At 41.9% G+C, this 25,614-nt stretch overlaps 1 protein-coding gene across 1 annotated transcript in view; it reads right to left on the bottom strand.

Moving 5' to 3' along the window:
* kl (klotho) overlaps positions 1-21,712 on the bottom strand; it is a 105,303-nt gene extending 83,591 nt beyond the window's left edge. The window contains exon 1 of the mRNA XM_039745758.1: positions 20,937-21,712. Within this exon, the coding sequence (XP_039601692.1) occupies positions 20,937-21,659 (723 nt within the window). The 5' untranslated portion in view covers positions 21,660-21,712. The remainder of the gene's footprint in view (positions 1-20,936) is intronic.
* Between the last annotated feature and the right edge of the window lie 3,902 nt (positions 21,713-25,614).

The raw sequence follows: 25,614 nt of genomic DNA, 5'->3' as shown, positions 1-25,614 counted from the left end.
ATATACTATTTATATATATATATATATATATATATATATATATATATATATATATATATATACAGTGTATATATATACAGTGTATATATATATACACAGTATATATATAGTCACATACGGGTGATTAAGACACAGTTGAAGAGCCTAAATGATTGTAATTCCAAGGCAGACCAGGGAGCAGCGGGGTGCGCCGACTGTCTCTCTCAGTCTCTTGCAGACCATCCACAGGAAATCTCGCAGGGTTTCTGCCACCACTGATGACATCACTTCCGGTTTCCACACCATTGATGACATCACTGGTCTTTAAAGTTCCCATCTTGCCTCCATACCATGAGTTTTGTTTTGGACTCGGATCTGTGAACATTTCTGTTCAATTTAAACTCAATTTTTGCAGCCTTAGAACAATATATGGGTGGCTGCCCCAAACCTTCATGATGTCTTTGACTCATTCTTGTGACTATGTATATATATATATATTTAAATATTGTTGGAGATGGCCGGGACGCCCAGAAGGACCGGAGGAGGGCTTACGCCTTCCCCAGACCATGTGGGGGCGACCGTTGTGGTACCTTTGGGGGCCACGGGTACAGAGCTTTGAAGCTCCACCCTATAGGGGCACGTGGTCACCGCCAGGGGGCGCCCCTATGCCTTTGGAGCCCTGGACCTCAGCACTGTCGCCACACCCGGAAGTGCTGGGGGGAAGAGGAGCAGGGGCACCCGGAGTGCTTCCGGGGATGCAGCTGGCACTTCTGCCACACTGGGGCATGTCAGTGGAAGAGTGCTGGAGCACACCTGGAGCACATCCAGGTGATTATAAAAGGGGCCGCCTCCCTCCATTCAAGGCTAGAGTCTGGAGTGGAGCTTGGGAGGAGAGGCAAAGAGGGGGCCTGAAGGAGAGAAGGCATTGTGTGGTGCTGGCCAGGACTTTGGGGACTTGAGGACTTGTGAGCACTAATTGTAAATAATACAACCTGTAAATAAACGTGTGTGGGGTGATTTGAACATGTCTGCCTGTCTGGGTCATACACACACATATATACACATACATACATACTAGGGGGCTCTGCCCCTGGCTTGCTTCACTCGCCAACCCTTGGGTTTGGTTAACCGGATGTACAATTTAAAGAGATTGTTATTTTCATTTCATTCATTTTTATTTCTTGATATTTGCCAGTAATAAAGCTGTAGTGAATGAGTTATTCCAACCCCAGGGTTGCTTGTGACGTACTGCATGATCTGCATGTTGCGTTGCGCATCGATCATTTAAAAGCCTATACAGCAGCTGTCCTTTTGTCTCACTTCTTTGTTTTGCGGGACGTTAAACTGTCTCTGAGAAATTGTTTGTAAGTAGGGCATGATGTGCAAGTACTCTCCCGGGACTTCAAAGTGTCTTCCGAGAAGATCCGAGAAGACCTGCTGTGCATGTGTACCGCGTCAACATTTTTGAATTCTTTATGATGTTCTGCTTTGTGATCTACTATATATTTTTTTAAGTAAAACTGTATTTTTTACCTAATTAAAAAGTCAATAATAGTCAGGCATAGCAGTCTGACAACAGGTCCCAGGTTAATTTTCATTTTTAAATTTGCCCAGCATGAGCATTGAGTGTTTGTTAATGAATGGCCAGGACAAGCCTGTCCCCGTGACCCTGACCAGGATTTAAGGGGTTCAATAATAAACAGATGGACACTCATATATTCTTACTGATGATCCCAAACGCAAGGCAATACGTTCTAACTCTGTATCTCTTTCAGCTGTTTCTTGAAAACTTACCCTGTTATCTGATTCAAGTTATTGGCTTGAACCTCTCTTGCTACCAAAATACATGGTATTATTTTTTATATAATAATAATAATAATTCTTTACATTTATATGGCACTTTTCTCACTACTCAAAGCGCTCAGCGATTGCAGGTTAAGGACCTTGCTCAAGGGCCCAACAGAGCAGAGTCCCTCTTGGCATTTACGGGATTCGAACCGGCAACCTTTCCGATTGCCAGTGCAGATCCCCAGCCTCAGAGCCAGCACTCCACCACAAGTTCAGATTCAGGATTATTATTACATGTACTGCAGGTAAATTGCATGTCTGACCAACATGTAACTCATTGGAAGTCTCAGCTTCAATGATCGGTAAGTGATCTGTTCAAAAAGTCAAGTGAAAAGTTCAGAATGATCCAAGCTGCCTGTGCATTGGATTTACATGATGTACTTCTATGTCATAAGCACTTTAAACAGGATTAAAAGATGGTTAGTGGAGAATTAGCCCTTATAAAAAAAACAAAAAGCTCACAGCTATACAGCAGTACAGGTGAATTGTATACAGAGTACACGGATAAGAGAAACTAGTAGTTTTCTAGTAGAACAAATAAAAGTATCAAAGAGTGTCCCTTCAGACTCTCATTGTCCATTGTTGCTCAATTACTTCGACTCATTTATGCTTTGAATGGTAGTTTGGTTATAAATGAATAAATAAAGTAGATGTGCTACCAGCTTTCAGCCATGTTTTCAAGTCCTAAAAATAACCATGCAGTGGAGGGCAGGTAATGCTGTATTTACTGTACGGCAGCCATTTGTTGAGCAAAGACTGGAAAAATAATCTCACCTTTTTATTTATTCCGATACATACAGAAATATTACAAATAGATGTGTGCCTTTTATCAGATATAGAGTGAAGCAGCAGCGCTGCCATCAGGGCATGTAATGATTCAGAAGCACAGCAGACTGGAAGCAAGCACGTTATTGATTTAGAAAATTGCTGCTCCAAAGTAAACTGTAAAGCAGACAGTCTATCACTTTTCTTTAGGCTGTCTGAACATGCAGTTTGCCTTTCTTGTGCATCAAATCAGTTTGTTAAAGAAGAAAACACCACTACTTTTGACCAGCCAGACCCACACCTCTACACCCTACACTCCATGTCATAACCTTAGCTCTTCTGGTGGTCTGCTTATTATTCAAAGAGCGAAGTATAAAAGAAGCGGCCATTTGATGTTATGCACCAAAAATGTAAAAATTATTTCCAACAGAGAAACACCAGGGTAACACCATGGATCAGTTTAAATAACTCCTGAAAACTCACTTGTTTAATTTCAGTTCTACTCTTAATAAACTAGATAAGCAGAGAATTATCATACATTTCAATGAATCTACAAGCCTTATGAATTTTTACTTTTTTCTGTTTTCTTTTCCGGTTCTCCTCTTCCAAGTCCTGTGCTGTCATCTGTGAAGTTTAAACGACAGCAGATACCCCAAGAGACACACTGTATGGAGTCATTTAAGACAAAGCCTAAAAAACAATAAGGAGTGACTTCAGCACATTTACTGTATGTTAAGTAGAATGCCCAGTGCGGACTGGGTGGTCTCTTGGCTTAAACCCTGGCAGATTTAGTTTATTCTCCCAGCCATTTGACCTAACCATTGGACTCAGCTTTAGAGACTTAAAAACTGATGTTATACTGTATATAAGAACTTTATTTCTCTTTAAATTATATATCTGTCATATGTATGTGTGCATTATTTCTTTTTTGTGTTATTGTTGCTTTTCTTGGTTTGTAATTATTCCTTTGACATACTGTAAAGCACTCTGGACTACATGTTTTGTCTGAAATTGTGCTATAGCAGCATTTCCCAGCTGACCTGCCGCCTCTCCCCCTCACTTGACAGTCTCGGCATCACAGGTGGATCGCAGCCGATGCCGGTCAACCTCTCTAACCGCTGCTCAGACAATCATGCTCGATTCATTAAGGAGGAAAAGCACTGATGATCAGACTTTTCTTTACCTAATTCTGACACTCTGGTGATTGTGTGGGATTGTGATTTAGCGGGTCCGTGGCTCCAAAAGAATGGCGTTCTTTTTTAAATAATCCATTGGCCGTGTCAGTCTCTGTGGGTGCACTCGTGCAGCCGTGACGAGTTCTCAATTGCTTCATTGGCTTTCTGCGGTGCGTGAATAAGACGATGCGCCCACAGAGCTATATAAGTATGGGCCGGAAACAAAAGATCAGGGGATAAGAAAGAAAACCCAGAATGGAGGTTAGTGGTGAGAAGAGGAAGGAGAGCAGGCTCGCTGGATAGAAGGCAGGCAGCTGGAAGGAGAGCCCTGGCAGAATGTAAGGCTGACGCTCTGGGGCGGATGGATTGGGTCACTCCTGATGAACTTTCAATGGAGTAGGAGTGATCAGGAACATGGATGGCTCGCCTTGTAAGGCCGAGAAGGCAGAGGGAGTCGACGAGGCTTGGGAGGGACAGCCCCAGCGTAAGCGCCCTGGCCGTTGGGGGAACCCGAGTCGCGGTCTGGCGAGTGAGCTGTACGTAGCCAGGGGACAGCAGGCTACCGGACCAGAAGTGAGGTCAGCCGCACCCGCGGATAGGGTGACTCCCCTGTTGCAGTGCCCATATGGGAGAAGCAGGGGAGCCTCCAGTTAAAAGTAGGCACCGGGTTTTTAAAAAAAGGACAGCCTCCAGCCAGTATTTTAACCTTGTTTTAATGGAATTATTTATTCAGATTTTTAACCTCCACTTACTGCGCCCGTTTTTATGGATTATTTATTAACTTTGAGCACTGCATTATGGACACTGCTTTGGTTTTGAGTATTTTTAATAAAAGCACTGAACACCTTTTCCACCATTTCCTTGCTTTAAGTGTGATTTGTCCCCATCTGCCAGCTCATCCACTTACATTACCAACGGTGTTTTGTTCGAGAAGGCTCCCAAAATTGGAAAAGGGAGCAGGACCCGCACCGTCACAGGAGCCCCCCGGCCCCCAAACCCCAACTCTGATGTGTCTCAAACATGTGATAAACTGGGAAGGGACGCCATAAAGGTTGGGAAACATTGTGCTAAATAATTGATTGTTGTTTAATGAAAAAAGCAGGTTCAGAAAAATAATGGATGGATAATTCTAAATCTACAAGTTGGTGTTTAGGGAATTTAAAGAAAACGGCAACTTCTAGGAGCACCGCAACAGAGAGCAGCCCTGCCGGCATCTGTTTAACTAACCCATGTGTATTTCTAAAGATTCATGTCTAGTTCTTTTGGAGTATTACTTTTAGGAAAATTGAATCATTGCTCATATGACATACCCAACTGTAACACAATATAACATCTGAAGATGTTCTGAAGATCTGATCTTAAAAAGGTCCGAGTACCTGGGGGCTGGAGCAGCATATGGCACAAGGCCAGAACTACATTGTGGGGTCCAATAGGCCTCAATCCCACTCTCAGTCAGTGCCAGTTTACAGGTAGCTGTGACCCTGACTTGTACTGTTGGTATTTTAGTATGTGGGCGGAAAAATAAAAGGAACAAGAGAAAAACCAACACAAATACAGAATAAATATACAGACAGTACATGGACAGTGACTGGATGTGGGATCCTGACACAAAATCCCTCAATGTGTGAGGTGGCAGTAGTACCCACTGCAGCAGCATGGTGCCCGGTACACAATTCTAATTCAAGTAATTACTTTTAACCTATCACCTTTTTGAGTTAATATATTTTTTTTTTCCAAAATTGCATTCTACTTCAATAATATGCCTGTCCCTCTGTGTGTCATATTGATTTAGACAGCAAAAGCCGTGTACAGAGTATTGCGCCTTCTTCTTGTAAAAATAAATATTACATTCAGTCAGTTCAACAAGCCAGTATAACCAAAGTAAAACATGCAGTAACCATATAACATTAAAAATGAAACTACAAAAAGAAAAGAGATTAAAATCCTTCACAATACTAATGAGAGGCAAGGCAGTCACCCACTATGCCAATCTATTTTAGATTAGCTATATTATTACTACTAATCCATCTGGAGTTTAAAATATTTTCGGCTAATTAAATTACGTGCAGCTCCCGTCTCTCTTTTAGCTCTTTTATACCCACAGCTCTCAGACTGTATAGTGCCTTCTCCCATCATGCACATCTTTACCCTTGACATGTTGACGGAAGGACAATATTTATACTTATATTAGTATTATTATTATTATTATTATATAATTAATCTTTAGGCCTGGCTTTTGCACTTCAATAATAGTTTGCAATTTGGAGTCAGTGTTTTGCACAATGTTTTATGTTTAATGTTGTAGAGCAAACGAATTTCCCTTAGGGGATTAATAAAGTTGTAACTATTATATAGTACTTTTCATATTATGTACAACTGTCGATGCATGTGTCTTTATAGTGTCTTTCACATTCATCTATCTAGAGTTTAGCACTCTTTATAGTGCCTTTCATATCCATCTGTCTGTCTTATACACAAGAGGGTCACAGTTAAAAAGGATATTTGGAAAGCTAAGAAGCATTTAAAGAGAAACATTTCAGACAGAAAATTGCAAAAGATGACCCAAAGTAATTATTTTAACATTTTAGATAAAAGAACAGTCAAGAAGGACATGAACAGTATTAGAAACAGTAAGGGTGAACTAAAATCTACAGACAGTGAAGTAGCACATGAACTAAAGACACATTTTCCTGACATTTTCACATATGAACCACCAGCTAGAAGCTACAGGGACAGCAGGATGAACTGAGTAATCAGTGAATTACCAGGTTGTGTTTTTTAGTAAATGTAAACCTTTTTTAGATAATACTTCAGAAACATTATGTTGTGTTCTGTGTGGATGCTCATCCAAGGCGGTGAAAGCCCCACCTTCAGTCAAATGTTTGTAAATCTGGACATTTAAAACTTGAGGAAGGACCCATGCCTCTGATCTAATGTTGGTAAATCTTGATATTGGAAACTCCACGAGGGCACCCACTATACAATTTAATGTTAGTAAACCTGGACATTAGGAACATGAAGGAGGACCCGCACCAAAAATCTAATCTTATAAAATCTTGACACTTGAAGCACCAAGTGGACCCACCTGCTATATAAGCTAAAGTCTGTAAGTCTGTATGCAAGTAACTAGAAGGACTCACTCCTCTGATCTAATGTTAGTAAAACTAGATGGTAAAATCTGTGCTCTACTGAAAAAAATCTCACTCAAAAAGACAATACTGCCACTTGTGTATTTCCACATCAGGCACTGCTAGAACAAAATATTATTAAATAAGTCAAAGTCACATCATTAGCAGACCTAGGAAGAGCATGCCTTCTGACTAAATGGGAGTTTGACCTTAAATTTAAGACTTAATTAAGAAACGTAAAGCCAAAAATGTTGAAAACTGTAGATCGATTGATCGATGGGTCTGTCTTCACCATCCATCTACTGACAGTATTTATTTATCTTAATAGCGCCTTTCACATCTATTGATTTATCTCTGTATATGTAAACCAATAAAACATTTGTCCATCTGGCATGATGTCATCAGGTGTCCACAAAAGCTGGGAATGACTGATGAACAACAGCAGGTGGCCGATGTAAAATAGTAAGCCGTGTGGAATATGGCCATGTGTCCACAACAGGGCTGGAGGAATAGAAAAGGCAACAAGAAACACAAAGAAAGAGAGACTCATAAGTGCATGACGTGATCAAAACCAATGGACTTGACATTGTACCATTAACCCCATTTTAATAAATGGGAGTTTCACTTCACAAATCTATCTATCTATATATCTCTCTCTCTATATATATACAGTATATATATATATAGTATATATATATATATATATATATATATATATATATATACTATATATATATATATATATATATATATATATATATATAGTATATATATATATATATATATATATATATATACTATATATATATATATATATACTGTATATTAGCTGGAATACCCAGCGTTGCCCGGGAGGAAAATAAAGTTGTTGTTTTTTTAATTGTTTGAGAAAAACAAAAATAAATTAACAAACAATAAACCTGGGTTCGCTTCCCAGGTCCTCCCTGCGTGGAGTTTGCTTGTTCTCCCCATGTCTGCGTGAATTTTCTGTGGTGGGCTGGTGCCCTGCCCGGGGTTTGTTTCTGCCTTGCGCCTTTTGTTAAAAATAAAAATAAAAGAAGAAACAAACACTCACTAATGTCCTTGTCTTGTGGTCTTCCAAGTTGTATGTATGTTATCATCTAGTTGATGCTCGGAATTGACCAACTATTTAATTTGAAAAGTAACAGGGGCGCGGTGCTGCTTAAATATAAAGAATACTGGCAGTTGCCTGGTATATACTAAGTGTGTAAGCCAGGATCCTAGAAAGTATTTCAATCATCAGAACGACTCTGGGCATCTCTCTGCTAGAAGGATTCATGTTGCCAAAGTGCTTGCATGGTTTGTGCATTAGCAGCTAAGCGACTCTCTTTCTTAGGAGGTTTCCTTTTGCCGGTGTACTGGCCTCGCTTGTGTATCCTCGAAGCTGGAGCCCTCACCCCAACTCTAAGTCTCATTTCCAGGCTGGACAGACACACACGCTTGCACACGTAGAACTCTATTTAATTTCGAAAGCAACAGGGGCGCGGTGGCGCTCAAACGTAAAGAATGCTGGCAGTCACCTCCAGTTCGCCCTCTGGTGGTCGTTCCGTGTGTCAACAGGATGATAACATGCATACAAGACCGCAAGATCACCCCCCACCCTACCCAGAAGGGGGTGGGTTAGGGCTGATTTCACCCTACAGTATTTTTAGTCGACCAATGAGGAACATGTGTACCAAGTTTCATGAAAATTGCTCCAGTCATTCGGACGTGATGCTGGAACATACATACACACATTGACTTTTATATTATACTAGCAAAATACCCGCGCTTCGCAGCGAAGTAGTTTTAAAGAAGTTATGAAAAAGAAAAGGAAACATTTTAATAATAACGTAACATGATTGACATTGTCATGAGTGTTGCTGTCATATATATGCCTGCCTGAATAAGTCACCCTCGCTTCACTCTTACTTTTTTACCGTTCATTTAATCATGGCTAGTGGCGGAAAAATTATAAAATGGAAGGAGGATTACACTGAGTATGGCTTTACCAAAACAATTATTGATGGCGAATCGATTATTCATAAAGCTTGAATTGGTGATCTGTTTTTCTGTTAACCTCATATTTTTTCATACTTCTTCTCAAACCAAGGGGGTGCGAGGGTAAAATGAATCGAGAAGAAAAGGAAACATTTTAAAAATAACATGATTGTCAATGTAACCTTTTGTAAGTAGTGCCTGGAGGATTCAGTGTGGAGAAACTCTAGAGACAGGGTGTGTATTAACTTGTGGATTTTTCTGTGAGTATTTGGTGGCAGTGTGACGAAGTTGCTTCGGAAGACGCCGTTAGCCGCGGAGCTCAGCTCAGAGCGAAATGAGGTGAATGGGAGGGGAGATGATGACGTGACTCCCCCACCCGCCTTAACTGTCAATCCCCCCACAAACACAGTCTCTCAGAATTTGCATAAGCACAGCCCTTCACCAGTAATTTTAACTTAGTTAGAAAGTGATCAAAACTGTCGTTTCTACCCTGCATCCTCTCATTAAACTTGTATCCCGCATTAGCTGTGGGCATAACAAACGCCAGCGGCAGCCTGTCTATGAACTTAATTTAAAGTTTAGGTTTACACCCTGCTTTGTTTCTGAAGTAGCTGCAGGCATGAATATGCTTGTACAGTATGTGTCACTCGCTCGCTTCTTATTGTTTCGCTGCCTTCTCAATTGTATAATGCATGTTTTCTTCAGCGCTTTTTGGAGCTCTTCCTGGTTTTCTATGTAAAGCGTTGACAGTCAGTTCACGTGATTACGTGGGAGGCGTGATGATGTCACATGAAACTCCGCCCCCCATGACCATCGAGCTCAACTCCATTACAGTATATGGAGAAAAATAGCTTCCATTTATGACCATTATGCATAGAATTTTGAAATGAAACCTGCCCAACTTTTGTAAGTAAGCTGTTAGGAATGAGCCTGCCAAATTTCAGCCTTCTACCTACACTGGAAGTTGGAGAATTAGTGATGAGTCAGTCAGTGAGCGAGTCAGTGAGGGCTTTGCCTTTTATTAGTATAGATAGATCAGGGGTCCCCAACTCCGGTCCTGGAGGGCCCCAGTGGCTGCAGGTTTTCATTCTAACCTTTTTCTTCATAATGACCTGTTTTTGTTGCTTATTAACTTCTTTTGAATTAAATTTAATTGACCTGTTTTTTTAAGGTTTGTTCCCCTGAATTTCTTCATTGTTCCTCTGAATTGTTTCATTTCTTTCCTTAAATTGCACCCAAAGGGAAATGAAATGTGAAGTGAGTGAGCCAACAGAAGACCAACTAAGTTAGGGCCTGAAACTCCAACCAATTTCACTCCAACCTTAATTAGGCTTAATTAAGCTCTAATTTTTGTTGTTTATTAAACACTTTCTTTAATTTCATGGCTTGTTGCTGCTCTCATTGTGCAATAGCATATATATATATATATATATATATATATATATATATATATATATATATATATATGTTGATTTTCTCTTTTTTAAGAGCGCTGTCAAAATGTTTTGGGTACCTGAGCAGATCAGCATTACTCAGGCCTTCACCTTTCTTTATTTTCGGATATTGTATGATCGACAGTGTTGGTCATGTTTTGCTGGTCACGTTTTGGTTCATTTTGTATCTCATTATTGTTTGGCTGCTAATTAAGGGGTCTGAGTCTTCAAGAGCACGTCAATTAATATTAATTCAAAAGAAGTTAATCAGGAGCCAAAACAGGTCGGTAATTAAGAAAAGGGATAGAATGAAAACCTGCAGCCACAGGGGCCCTTCAGGACCGGATTTGGGGACCACTGATATAGATATATATATATACACACTGTATATATATATATATATATATATATATATATATATATATATATATATATATATATATATATATATATATATATATATATATATATATATATATATATATATATATATATATAAAATCCAACATCTGCATGTCTGTCCAGTTTTCATGAGAGAACCACTTACCGGATTTAGTTTGTGTTTTTTTCTATAATTTACTTGAACATTCCGGTTGATTTTGTGACTTCTCTCATTGCGCTAAAGCAAAATATTGGCACTAATCCGAGACAGAGGCTGTGGGCCAAGGGGTCAGGAGTAAGGAGCCGTGCGGGGCCCTCCTCACTCACACGCCACCCTCCATTCGAATCTGTCTACCTCTCGCCACATGTTGGAGTGCACCTTGCCTCCACTTAGCTAGCGATACCTGTTTGTTCAACAGACATTACAGATTGTTAAGGAGTAACGTTTGAAGTTTCTGAGAGAACGATCACAGTTATGTGTGTTTTACAGGGTAGCTGCTGATTGCCAGAAACATCAAGGCCATGTGCTTTTCTCCCCACATGGGGGACCTTTCCCATCAGACCTGAACACGATCAGATATAGTGCCAATGTCAATTGATTTTTAAAATTTGTCCTGTTTCACTACTATATGGACGCAGCGGCACAGGACAGCTATCAAAGATATTTTAGAGTGGACCCACCCAGTCCTCATACTGTGAGGCTGCCAAATTTCTTAATTAAGCCTTAAATTTAATGTTTCACTCTCCTTCAATCAGATGTCCTCCTCTTCCTCTGCTAATGATGTGACTTTGTCTTCTCCTTGAAATTTAGTTACTACTTCCATGATGTGCACATGGAGTTTTGTGGTTTATTTTAATTCTCTTACTTGCCACTTTTTGACTTTGTCTATTAATCATTAGGTAATACTAGAAGTCTCAAATAAATAGGGAGAATGCAGCTAGATATAACTGGGTTTGAAAATGAATGGTCGAGTGAAATGAGGAGTCAGGCTATACTGCAAGAATGTAAAGAGGCCAAAAGGCACACAAGAGAGGAAGGCCACGTGTTCGGTGAAGTTCTCCGTGCTATGGGGCCTGCCTTTTCACAATAACCCTGCTCACCTGGAACAAAGGCAACAAGGAAAACAAGAGAAAGTGCAAACAAGGTGAGATAGGATGCTTAAAAATTCTAGGCATGTTTGAAAGCACAAAAATGATTCAAGAACAAATAAAAGTAAAATAAACATTCATACAGTATAAGGATGGCAGATGGTGCCCATTCAATGCCAGGGCCTATCGTTTCCAGCAAGCATTTAACTGCTATAATTTATCTTCAGTTATTTACAATATGAGCTGATTCCATAGATAAATGTTTTCCAAAGGAAGGAGATCGTGTGGCCTTTAGCTCTGTTTATGTGTGATGAAGCGTACTCGCATTAGGACAACCACGTGTCCGTGATGCACTGAATGAAGCCCTAAGTGCAGATGGGGGATCTTACAAAAGGATGTCACAGACAAAAAAACATTTGGAAAAGCATGACTGATGAAATCTGTATGCATGTGTATTTGCTCTGTATTTCATACTGTATATATAGTATATACTTATATAGTCCTAAAGAAGTCAAATAATTTAAATGGAAACTAACATAAGGAAATAAAAAGAGTCACTTCAAATACAAAAACAACCTTTTGGCCTTCCTTTTCTAATTGCCTGGTGTAGCAGGGTTCAGGTGAACAAACCCACTATGAAGAAGAGAAAGAGACACCCTCACATTTAAAAGCCCTAAGAGTCTCTTGAGTCAAAAATGTTCTCCTTGAGCTTGAACGGTAACATGAAGATGGACCGTGAAACAATTGTTTTGCATGATTTGCTTTTATTTTTTTATATATTTTATTAAAATCTTAATATTTGTACTGATAAAGCACGTATTTAGAAAAACTTCCACTAGAGAAATATTTCTTGTTATCCCTGTTCTACTCAGAGAAAACCAGGTGAGAAGCAGAACAAAGCACAGACTACAGACTTGCCCAGGGCTACGAGTGAAACACTCAAGTTAGCAGGACATTAGAGGACAATAGGCCTGCCTAGCCAGGGTTGGTCAAATGTCCCAAGGCCTGAACATGAGGGGAGAATGGCCTCTGTAATGCAACATCCCATTGGTCGAAGAGGGACACATAAAACCAACCCTAACCCTAATCCTAACCCTAATGCACTGCTTATACAGAAGCTCAATATCTTACCCCATCAATTGCATCAAGAGCCCACGCCAGATTAGAGACTAACCTACAAAGAGTCAGCTGGCCATCTACGCCTGCCTACTGGATTCCTAGACATGAAGAGTTGCTCTGCATCCAACTTCTAACGGTGTGCTTGGTCACTTTGTCATTTTGCTTTGCTTCTGTTTCAGGCACATTACAATGTCAATTCCTAGAGAATTGTAACCTACAACACATACAGTAACTAAATAAAAGTGTGGTGTGACAACCCACATTAGCATTCCAGTGGGGATGTGTGTGAAGGCAGTGCCATCCAAACAAAGGCTGCACAAGTGAAGATTTGGCACCAACAGCAGCTGAAAAGCTATTTAACTGTGGTCTCTGCTGATCTGTGGTGGGAATCACATTTGTGGTATTTGATGGCAAGCTGCTTAATCAGGCAGGCTCAGTTATGAGATACACTCTTGAACCACTAAAGGAAGTAGCGGAAAAGTGAATGAAGACAAAGGTGAGTGCCACTGTGAACAATGCTGCACCTCCTCTGTCCGACACACTAAGATTAAGGACTTTTAGCCAGCAAATCATTGAGCAGAAGTGTGTAAAGAAACACTGCTAGGGCTCCTTCATGCTTACAGCAATATGTCTGCATAATGCCTCACTGTGATTGCTCATTTGCCTTTAGCCAAATTCAGACTTTTCTTCCTTTTTGTAATTTTTGTATTTGACTTGTTGCTGTTGTTCGTTATAATATTTTTTGTGTTATGTTCTGACAGCGTGATTAATTTTTTTTTGATAAAAAATCAGAACAATCAGTAAGTCTTTTCTGTGGTTCCGGCATTAGTTTCTTTCTAACATGCTTTTGGAAAAGGGTGGACATTTGCAACATCTTCCCACTATGCCATTTTTTTTTCCTCATGAGCGTTACTATTTTGCCGAAGTTGCATCAGCCATCACTATGGCAAATTACCCACACACCCCATGCGTGACATCATCGGTGTGACCATTTAAAGACCAGCACTTGATGGTTTCAAGCCATCCAAGTGTTAGATAATAAAGCTGTTTGTGTATTTTCTTGGTTTTCAAAACACTTTTTGGTTACTGAACATTCTGTCTGGTCTTTGAATTTCTGCTCAACATTGTAAACATGACAATCATGTGGTGTGACTGTGTTTGGTTACGACTATGAATCCCTTAACTTTAAAAATCAATCTGTCTCTTTTGAAGCAGAACATATTGAGCTTCTGTAAAAAATTAAATTCCCCCCTTGGGACAAATAAAGTACTGTCTTTAGAACAATCTAAACGAGAACAGATCATTCAGCCCAAAAACACTCGCCAGTCCAGTCCTATCCTCTTTAATTCTTCTAAAATAACATCAAGTCGAGTTTTGGAAGTCCCTAAAGTCTACCATATCACTTGGTAGCTTATTCCATGTGTCTGTGGTTCTCTGTGTGTAAAGAAAAACTTCTTAATGGTTGTGTGAAATTAACCTTTGGACTGTGACGTCGTGTTCTTGATGAACTCATTTTAAAATAACAGTCTCGACCCATTGGACTAATTCCCTTCATAATTTTAAACACTTCAGTCAGGTCTCCTCTTAATCTTCTTTTGCTTAAACTGAAAAGGCTCAGCTCTTTAAGTCTTTCCTCATCATTCATCCTCTGTAGCCCTGGACTCAGAATGGTTGCTCTTCTCTGGACATTTTCTAGCGCTGCTATGTAGCCTGGAGACCAAAACTGCACACAGGACTCCAGATGAGGCCTCACCAGTGTGTTATAAAGCTTGAGCAGAAGCTCCTGTGACTTGTACTCCACACATCAGGACGCTACATGACCTGTCATTCTGCTAGCCTTTTTAATGGCTTCTGAACACTGTCTGGAAGTTGATAGCATAGAGTCCACTACCACTTTTCAGACCTCCCATTGTGTATTTAAACCTAACATTTTTACTTCCTACATGTAATACTTAATATTACTTACATTACATTTCATCTGCCCAAGCGTGTGTGCTGTCCAAGTCCCTCTGTAATGATTCAGTGGATTACAGATTATCTGCCAATCCACCAAATGTATCACCTTTCCTCTTCACCATCTACACGTCTAAATTCAGGTACAGGTCTCAGTCATGTCACCTGCAGAAATTTTCTGATGACTCTGCCGATTTGGCCTGTACCAGGGATGGTCAGGAGGAGGAGTATAGGGGTGTGGTGGAAAGCTTTTTTGGGTGGTGTGAGCAGAATTATTTACAGCTAAACATCACAAAGACAAAGGAACTGGTGGTGGACTTTAGGAAGCGGGCTCCTCCTCCCACCCCTGTCACTATCAGAGGAACGGAGGTTGACGTAGTTGAGGACTACAGGTACCTGGGAGTACACATTGACAGTAAACTTGACTGGTCCAAGAACACAGACACTGTGCTCAAGAAAGGGAATAGCCGGCTCTATCTAATGAGGAGGCTTAGGTCGTTTAATGTATGCTGACAATGTTTTATCACTCTGTGATGGAAAGTGTGGTGTTTATTGCAGTTGTGAACTGGGGCAGTGTGATGAAGACAGCTAATCACAACAGGCTGGACAAGCTGATTAAAAAGGCTGGTTCTGTCCTAGGCGTCAAACTAGAGGATCTGACGGAGGTGTCCGAGAGGAGAATGCTGAAACAGCTCCTCAGTATCACGGACAACCCCTCTCACCCCATGTATGCCTCCTTGAGGAACCATCAGAGCACACACAGCAAAAGACTCATTGCTAGTGATGAGCGAGCACCAAAGTGTTTGGGTGTTCGGGTGTTCGATCCGAACACATCGCAAGTATAATGTAAGTCAATGGGAGACAACCAGGCACCCCCTGCTCTGAAGAAGGGAGGGTGCCTGGTCCATTGGAAAAGGTCAGAAAGTGACAGAAACACCACCCAAATGGACCGGGAACAGCATGGGGACGATGTCTGGATGCATCTTGGACTCCCAAGTCGTTGCTGGAAACCAGTTTGTCCGAGTTGTACGCCACTTTTACAGACTGACAAAAACACGCCCAAAAAACCCCCAAAAAAATCAATTTTACAGGAAAAATGACGCTCTAAAACATTATACAGTATGTCAGTGCCTGCAGGTGAGCTGACGCTCTAAAACATGATATAGGAGTGCCTGCATTACAGTGAGGGCAGTACTTACCTGCCCCTTGATTTGCTGTCTCCAACCCGTTAAGCGTGCGGGGCGGAGACTTGAGCATGGCGCACGAGCACATGTGGTGCTCATTCGAGTAGCCCCATGCTCCGAGCATGCTCGCTCATCACTACTCATTGCCCCCAAATGCAGAACTGACCACCACAGGAGATCTTTTCTACCTGTGGCAATAAGGCTTTATAACTCCTCTTCGCTCTGTAGGTGATCTTTTTCAGCCTTTATGGCGGTATGTTAGTTAGATTCTCTTTCTATGTTGCTATTAGGACATGCTAAAGACATAACATTTACAGTCACGTCAACGTTTATTGTCATGTGTACAATGAAATCTGTACTTGCATGTCTGATTAGAACAGTCAACAAAAACATAGAAACAATTATACTTTGCATGCAACATATCTATAGCACCTACAAAAAGTAAAAAGTACTTACCCCATTGAAAGTTTTCACATTTTACTGTTATAAAACATTGAATCACAGTGGAAGTAATTTGGATTTTTTGACACACTCATCAGCATAAAACAACTCTTTAATGTCAATGTGAAAACAGATATCTGCAAAGAGGTCTAAATGAATGACGCATATACTGTATAAAACTCCAAATAATTGAACTTGTAAGAATAATTATTACAACACACCAACTATAAATCATCAGCCAATTGGTTTTCAAAGTCATATAATTACTTTAGGTTACTTGGCTGGAGTCTGTTAGCTAAGGTGAAAGGTCAGCATTATGTCACAAAACGAAGAATTCAGGTACCCTTATTCTCTCCAAATTGTCTAACTCAGAGTTTGTGGGGCGTTCACTTGCCATTTCTGACTCAGAAATTAATTTTTACAGTCTGTCCAATGTCACGTGAGCACAGCCTTAGTGCCACATTCTGAAAATGTTCTGCTCCAGGAGAGGATTAACAAAGTCAAAGCGGGTGATTGTGACAAAGAAGCAAACTGTCAAGCGTCAAAGCCAAAACGGAATACCAAGTTCAGTCTTCAGGTCGGGGCAAAAGTATTCAAAATCACAAATCAAAACCAGCAAACTCAAGGATCTGAAAGCAGATCTGCAGATTGTGGACATTGTGCTGACATTTGGTCCCGCTTTGTATGGAGTTGCACAACTGACATCACAAACCGCAACCAAGTAACCACCAGAGGACAAGCGTACCAAGGATCAGGCAGAACAAGGATGGCACATGGAAGAGGCCCCCCTCAGTCCGAGACCTGGTTAGCCACTTGAGCTGACGGAGGAGGTCTCCTTTGACTTAACGGGCTAAGACAGTTGTGGGCTTCTGGTGACATGTGAAGAAGGACGACGACAGCCCGGCCACACAAGTCAAGCTGTGCAGCATACTAGTGAGAGCTCAGCTGGAAAAGTCTGCCATATTGCTGTCAATCTTATAGGGGGCCTTTTGCGTCTACTCTACCGATAGTAAATCATTATTGCTAAGCAAATGGAATTGCACATAGCTGTTTTATATATTTGGGCTTTTAATAATTACCTTTTGATTAAAATGATGGACTGGCATTGCTAAGTTGGCCCCCGAGGAGTGTGTGTGTGAGTTCACCCTGCGATGGGATTGTCTGCACCTTGTGCACAATTCCTGCTGGATTCCAGCTTCCCCCCAATCCTGCTCTGCTTTAGTGGGTATAGAAAATGGAGGGATATTTTTCAGAGTGGTATTTTTTATTTTAATTGATTTTAATTAGAGGCAGATAACATTCATTACAATCAAGTCAGACTCAACAAAGTGACGCAAAATTCAAGCCAACAACCAACGCTACTCAATAAAAGCAACAAGAAAGGAAGAGTATCCTGTTCCCCAAAATGGAAACTTCTTCTAAAATGTTATTGATTAGATCCTAAGATGCACTAAGAGAGAATTAGATTTTTTTCCAATTTCAAATAGTAAAGAACATCAGATACCCGCTGACTTACAAGTGGTGGGGTGGGATTCCTGCTGTTGAGTAAGATATGGCTACGTGCTGGTAGTGAGTGCATTTCGATTTGTTTGTCCTTCTCCACTTAAGCCCCTCTGGGAGTCCACCACACGCCCTCAGCTGTTAATGCAGGGATTGTGACACCAAGGCTGTCTGATTGACATTCAACATTTGTGTCTAAAATGATGTTAATGTGATGCACGCCCCAAAACATGTGGCCCAGTGAGGCTGGAGCTCGATTACAACGTTCACAGCTTGAATCTTGCCATGGAAACAGTGTATTCTGTGCTTGGCTGCCTTCCACTCCTGTTCTGAAATATTAAGTGACAGATCTGGGCGGCACGGTGGCGCAGCGGTAGCCTCGCAGTTAGGAGACCTGGGTTCACTTCCCGGGTCCTCCCTACGTGGAGTTTGCATGTTCTCCCCGTGTCTGCGTGGGTTTCCTCCCACAGTCCAAAGACATGCAGGTTAGGTGGATTGGTGATTCTAAATTGGCCCTAGTGTGTGCTTGGTGTGTGTGTGTGTGTGTGTCCTGCGGTGGGTTGGCACCCTGCCCAGGATTGGTTCCTGCCTTGTGCCCTGTGTTGGCTGGGATTGGCTCCAGCAGACCCCCGTGACCCTGTGTTCAGATTCACCGGATTTGGAAAATGGATGGATGGAAGTGACAGATCCTTTCCCGAATGTACTTTGGGGTCTTTGAAAGGAAGGGACTTTAAAATAATTTTATAAGTTGTAGAGATGCTATCGGAGTCTTCAAGACTGATCAGTATTTCTTGTGGAATACAACAAGGTGGAAGGTGAGGAAAATTGGGCAGGTTCTGTTTAGCAAAGTTTCTAGCTTGAAAGTAGTGAAAGAAATGTGTTGATGAGAAAGAAGTTCAATTTTCTGTTTGTAGGATGTGAAGACATTATCAACATGCAAGACTTGTACATAGTGATATTTTTAACAATTGGCTTAATCACTGTTAGTTATTATGTTGTTTTTCTTCCCAGGCTCCCTTTATATAGCACCTTTCAGCTTCATACACAAGTACAGACACATGGTGCGACTGTTCAGCCACATTGTACAGCTGTGGCTCAGAGGCAGGAGTTGAACTGGCATCCTCGTAGTTAACAACGAATAACTTCACCCAGCAACATATTAGTCGGACATGGTTTTTTTTTCTTCTTCTTTGACCCCCAGTATTGACTCTCTATGTGGCCCAGAACAGCTCACTATGTCTCGCCTCCGTTTCTTTTGAAATGCTTTTTTGTAAGGAGCTAAATAAGATCATGGTCGCGTATGCGTTTCTTTGAATTGGATGACTAAACAGAATGGCGCAGTTCCATCTTACCGCTCCAGAGCCCCCTGCTTCGTTCTCTCCGTGGGCTTTTTAACGCTTTACTCTCATCATTAGCCTGGTCCGTCTTCCATAAGCATGCGAAAAGCAAATTTAGTTGTTAGGAGGCTCGAAGTACACGCCAACATGAGCTGGCGTCCCGTCCAGTACTTCTAAACTGCCGCCCGATTCAACCAGCTTCAATGGAGTCGGCACCGGGGGCGTCAATATTACTTGTGGAGATCATGGTGGGAGACCCGTCACGGATGAACCATTCGAATGGCCCCCATGAGGTTTGGTGTTTGTCTATCTGTCAGATACAATCGAAGATTGGGAGTTTCCCCAGCGCAAAGCCACCATATTAACTTAAAGTGTGTGTGTGTGTGTGTGTGTCGGGGGGTCACCTTTGGGCTTCAGCAGTCCCACATTTACAATGGCGTTTTACACATCGCGCAATGATCGGAGCTGAATGAAACAGGATTGTCAAAGAGATCAGTGGCTAACCGATATTATTCTTGCACATTCGTGAAAAACGACGCCCCCATACTACATCTCACCCCTTCTCCTGGGTTTTTAATAAGCGAATCCGCACGACGGATACATGATTGATTTAGGCTTTGTGTCGCCTTGTTTCATTTACTTTACATAACATGATTCGGAGTTGCATTTATTTCTAGACGGGATCCTTTTCTGTGAGGAAAGGCGCGAAATTGAAGTAGCGGGGGAACGGAAATAAGGGGTGGCCCCGGACGGTGATTGGTGCGTGCCGGCGCTGGAGAACGCGGGCTCCGGGTGGGATGTGTAGTCAAAAGGCTCCCTCTGGCAGCGGTGACCCAGCTGTGCTGCTTGCTTGGCCTCGCAGACTCAGAGGTTCAGGCTGTTACAACTAAACAAGGTACACGCTGTAGTCTTGATCTTTACGTGAACGCGAGACGCCACTAATAAAATGGCATCATGTTGGTGTTGATCCCACTCTTTTGTTAAACTGTCTGCAGCGTCCTTGATTTCGGACCTGACATGACATTACATATATCTAAGCCGACAAAACACAGCCATCCGACATGTGTTGAATGAAGTCTTATTTGCAAGGTTAACCATCTAAAGTGTATGAAGACAGTGTGTGTGTTTAATTAAAAGTGGGAATTTTCGGGTGTAACAGCGAGTGGTAGGGTTTGCAGCCCCCCGCATTGACCAAAGCCAATGACCGCTGGTATCTCAGCTGCACTCATTTATTTTGCGTCTTCTTGACCATTCTGCATTTTTTCCAGTTTTCATAATGTGCTGGTTGGAGCGAGTATGTGCCCCGTAACCGGTTCAGGGAATGCGCCGTACTCTTTATAGCTCTGTGAAACACCCGCCTTGTTTCGCTTTATAATTAAACCGTGTAACTGTGCAAGGCTCCCTTTTTGCACGAGCACTCATGCGGATTTTCGAAATAATACCCCAATGACATTCTCGCAGTGCATATTACGCTTCATTTCTCATCCTGTAACCCTTCAAATTAGACAAAATGAACTTGGCAGTGAACTGGCTGCGCTGAAGAAAGACCCCCAACTCCGCTCGGGTCAGCCCACCAGCTTACCAATTCTTTACTTTTTTTTACCTTGAGAAGATTGTGCCCGACTCTGAATGGTAAGCTGGGTTCGCTTCTGATACCAGGAGCAACTATGCCCGTGCCGTACCCGTGCCAGGCTACCACAAAGGGGTTGTCGATGGTAATCCAGTACTTGACGTCTTCCCCGAAGGTCCTGAAGCAGAAGTCCGCGTACTCCTTGAACAGCTCGATGACGACGGGGTTGCTCCAGCCCCCATACTGTCGCTGCAGGTCGTCGGGCAGGTCCCAGTGGTATAGGGTGACCACAGGCTGCACTCTGATCTTTTTCAGCTGGTTCAGGAGTCCTCTGTAGTAGCTCACTCCGGCATGGTTATAACTGTCGGATCGTCCGGTAGGGAAGACACGGGGCCACGAAATAGAGAACCTGTAGTGCGTGACGCCCAGTATAGAGAGTGCATGGATGTCCCGCTGAAGCTGATGGTAGCTGTCACTGGCCTCATCCCCGTTCGACGAAGTGCCGTTGCCTCTGTGCGTGAACCTGTCCCAGATTGAAGGCCCCTTGCCGTCCTTTTCAAAAGCTCCTTCCACTTGATAAGCTGCCGTGCCCACTGCCCACACGAAATCCGGGGGGAAAGTGTCATAGAGAAAGAGCTCGTCTTCTGGCTGGGGCATTTGGTCAAATCTCAGCCAGGTGCGCTCCCCGTCCCCCGGGTGTCCGAGCGCAGAAGGCACCTGCAGCCAGCAGACGTACACGAGAAAGTAAAGCTGCATCTCTAGACTCTCGGTAGTCCGAAGTGGGGGGGACCCACGAGAATGAAGGTGTCGGCGTCTCACGAGGCGAACTCAACTCCCGTCTGTTTGCTCAGAGCGCACGTTAGCCCCGCAGGGCCATCTATCAATAATTACCCAGCGGCTCTTTAGAGGCGACACTGACAGGGCGGCGAAGAAGGCGGGGGCAGAGGTAGACTGCCAGGCACTGTCAGGTGTCCTCACCGAGGGGCGCAAAGGGGCACGCGTGCCACCCAGTGCCCCCGCCGCCTTTATCTTTACAATCAGTTTAATTCACGTACATTCTCATTTGGATTGTTTTCACCAGCGCCCAGCACCGCGCGGCTCAGCTTACTGAAATGAACATCACGTACTTGAAGGCCGGGTGGTGACTTTACAGCAGCCCTCGAAGCAGGTGCTCGCCTTAATCTCGTGTGTTATATTGGAACACCGCAGATCTGACTAGATGTGCGCAACTCGACTCCGGTGCACAGGGTTTTAGAAAATCAATAAACAGAGCAAAAACGGTGATGGGTGATCATCACGAACACAAAATGTATATTTGCAATACTGTCACTGGATATAAAGTGGCACCCGTCATGGGGAAACTCGGAGCAGGTCACTGTACTCTCTTTTCCGTTTCACCACCACCTACTCAAAGCTTCATGATGCTCAAACAATGATGGACGGATTAAAAGGCAGAAGTCTACGTGACCATCATCATCATCAAGCCCTTCTGTGAGAATCCTAAATCCAAAGAGGACTGTTTCATTTATATTAGGTAGAATGCCCAGAGGGGACTGGGTGGTCTCATGGTCTGGAATTCGTACAGATTTTATTTTTTCCCCAGCCGTCTGGAGTTTTTTTTGTTTTTTCTGTCCCCCCTGGCCATTGAACCTTACTCTTATTCGATGTTAATTAATGTTGATTTATTTTGTTTTATAATTGTGTCTTTCATTTTTCTATTCTTTAATATGTAAAGCACTTTGAGCTACTGTTTGTATGAAAATGTGCTATAGAAATAAATGTTGTTGTTGTTGTTGCTGTTTCCAGGGTCCCTGCCTCTATTCGTGGGCTCAGAGTTGTCGGCCCAATCCCTGCAGCAAGCCATTTTCCCCATATTTTCAGAATTTTCCTTTATTCTGAAAAACTACATATTTTAATTTAGTGTACATGCTTAAAATATGTTTTTAAAAACGGACCACTGTTGTACCGTGAAGAAAACCTTGTTGCTTGTGTAAGTTAGGTAGCGTTGCAAATTTACCAAAATGTTTTAAACCAGACAAAATACCTGTTTTTTCCTGGATATATTTGTGTAATGTTTTAAGCTAAAAAGCTTTTTTGTGTGTATTTTTTTTAATATGTTGACCCTTTTGCCATTTCTGGAGGTCCCTTCCATCCTCACAAATGTCTGCTGAGTCAGAAATTTGTTCTTTCAGTGTGTGATCACATTCCATAAATGCAGTAACTCCATGTGGGGTTGGAATCTTGAATGCTACTTATTTCTATGTCCTAGTTTACTCTAGTTCCATGACTAGACGTTTAATACCACGTTAATAAACTATCTTATTGAATAATTAAATTACTGACATCAAGGCAGGGATAAACGTCCCGTTTTATGTTGACTCATATTCATGATGAAACGTTTGAGAGTCTATAAACTCTGTATTTTAAACTTGGTTAATTGTAATATAATCCAAAATGTCACGAACATCTGCTCAGCTATAGTGGAGTAATGCCTGGTTTGTGGGGTGTTGGTCCTCCCAATATGTCTTTCCAAATTAGTTCTTGAAACTATGAAGCCTGTAATTTAAACTGCATGAACAATAACAAAGATATACAACTTTTTTTGTGAAAGTAGACACAGCTGTTTTTGAGTGATGTGTCATTTTTTGTCAGTCCCCCTTCACACCACAAACAGCCCCTGATATTTCCTTCAAGTCAATGATGTGGAATGTGGCTTTCACTCTAAGTAAGGAAAACCCTAAACCATACGCCAAATTCATTACCATCGACTGAACAGTTTTGGTAGGATAACACAGCTTTGGTTTTGCACCCCACAATTTCAACCCCATTTCTCAATGGAACTTCAGTTGCATCAACAGTAATATGCATGAGCGATTGTATGCATTTCAGCTAAGCTGTTTTAGAGGATTGCACTTCCCACTCGACTCTACCCAATGAAAATGTTAAAAGTGCAATGCAGCCAGCATTGTAAGGTGGTTCACCTTTGTTATATACTAGCTGTGTAAGCCCGTGCTGTAAAAAGCCTGCGTTCCTAGAAACCATGGATTCAATCAATCAGTCGCATCTGTTGTGTATTTGTGGCTAAGCGAGTTTCACTTTGGTGACAGAGTTGCTTTCTTTGAGCTTCATGGGCTGCCCCGCACTTCCGGGCCGGACAGACAGACACACACACTTCCACGCATAGAAGGGAAATTTCACTTAGGGTGACAGTTTTTGGGTGTGCTTGTGTGTCCCAGTGACATTTGTAAAGCACCGTATACCTTACGCTTTAAGCTGGACCAACGGCAACCTACCTACATGTACAATTTTGAGAAAATCAGCTCAGCCAATTTTGCTTGATTTCTGAACAAACAAATACAAGATGCAGTCTAAGAGTCGAAATGAGAACCTCATGTTATTGTGCATAACATGAAACTCAGCTGAAAAAGTAAAGAAAAACAGAGGCTCTTAAGAGATTATCTCTCTATTATAAAAAAAAATCTTGGAAGGAGAGGAGATGTGATTTTCTTGGAGACACTTTAATGTCCCGTGAGACAAATGGACAGCTGCTGTACAGGCTTTTAAATGTTCGAAACGCTGCGTGACATGCAGTGTACGCGGCACGGCACAAGCCTCAGCAAGCCAATAGCTGATCGTGTCAAGAGGAGGTTAAAAAAAAAACAAAAAAACGAATTGTTTCCCATTGTATCACCGTTTAAGAGGGGGTTTCAGAGGAGCGACTGTGTCTCCTTAGCGTGCGGTCAGCCCCCCTCTTCACAACGTGAGCAGCAGAGACACGAAGTGGCTGGCACATAGCACACCCAGGGGGTAAGTGAGGCAAGCAGAGGGCAAAGCCCCCTAGTTTATATACATTATTCTGATGAAAAAACATTTCTGTCTTTTCATGTGCAATACTGTGCAAACGAATGGCATGTTTGTGAAGTACACGGAGAAGATTAATAAATTATGTGCACCTTTTGTTATCCAAAAATAGGCTGAAATATCTGATTTGATAAACAATCACGCTAATAAAACATGTGAATGTACTCTTAATGATATTAAAGTTTAAGGAACTTACAGCATATGCAAGTGTTCACCATTTATTTAAATATAACATTAAATCACAGTGGATTTAATATCAATTTTTTGACACTAATCAACAGAAAATAGTCTTTAATGTTAAAGTGAAAACAGATCTTAGCAAAGGGGTCTCAATGAAGTACTAAGTATTCACCCTGTTTAGTATGACCCAAATCATAACTGGTGCAGCCGATTGGTTTTAGAGGTCGCCCAGTTAGCCCACTGGAGATCACTAGTCTGCAGTTTTGATGCCCCTTATTGAGACGGTCCAGCTTGTGGCGAGTCACTGCAAGCAGCTCTGTGAACGAGTGACTGAGATGGGAATGGAAGCAAGAAAATATCTGAAAAAAAGTCACTGAATATCCCATGGAGTCCAGCTAACTCAATTATTAAAACATGGAAAGAGTATGCCAGAAGGCAAGACCGTAAATGATCAAAAACACAGCGTGTCCACCTTGAAGCGTGGTCCTGGCAGGAAGCAGCATGCTGTGGGGATGCTTCGCTGCTGCAGGATTTCATTTGGCTTTTTTTTGACATTGATCAACAGAACAAAAAGTCTCTTTAATGTCAAAGTGAAAGCAGATCTCTACAGAGTGGTCTAACTTAATTACAAATATAAATCCAAAATAACTGATCACACAAGTATTCACCA

This window comes from Polypterus senegalus, chromosome 2 (genome assembly GCF_016835505.1).
Source record: "Polypterus senegalus isolate Bchr_013 chromosome 2, ASM1683550v1, whole genome shotgun sequence".
Classification (NCBI taxonomy): domain Eukaryota; kingdom Metazoa; phylum Chordata; class Cladistia; order Polypteriformes; family Polypteridae; genus Polypterus; species Polypterus senegalus.
The sequence above is the reverse complement of the archived record's forward strand: the minus strand, read 5'-3'. Positions and strand labels throughout refer to the sequence as shown.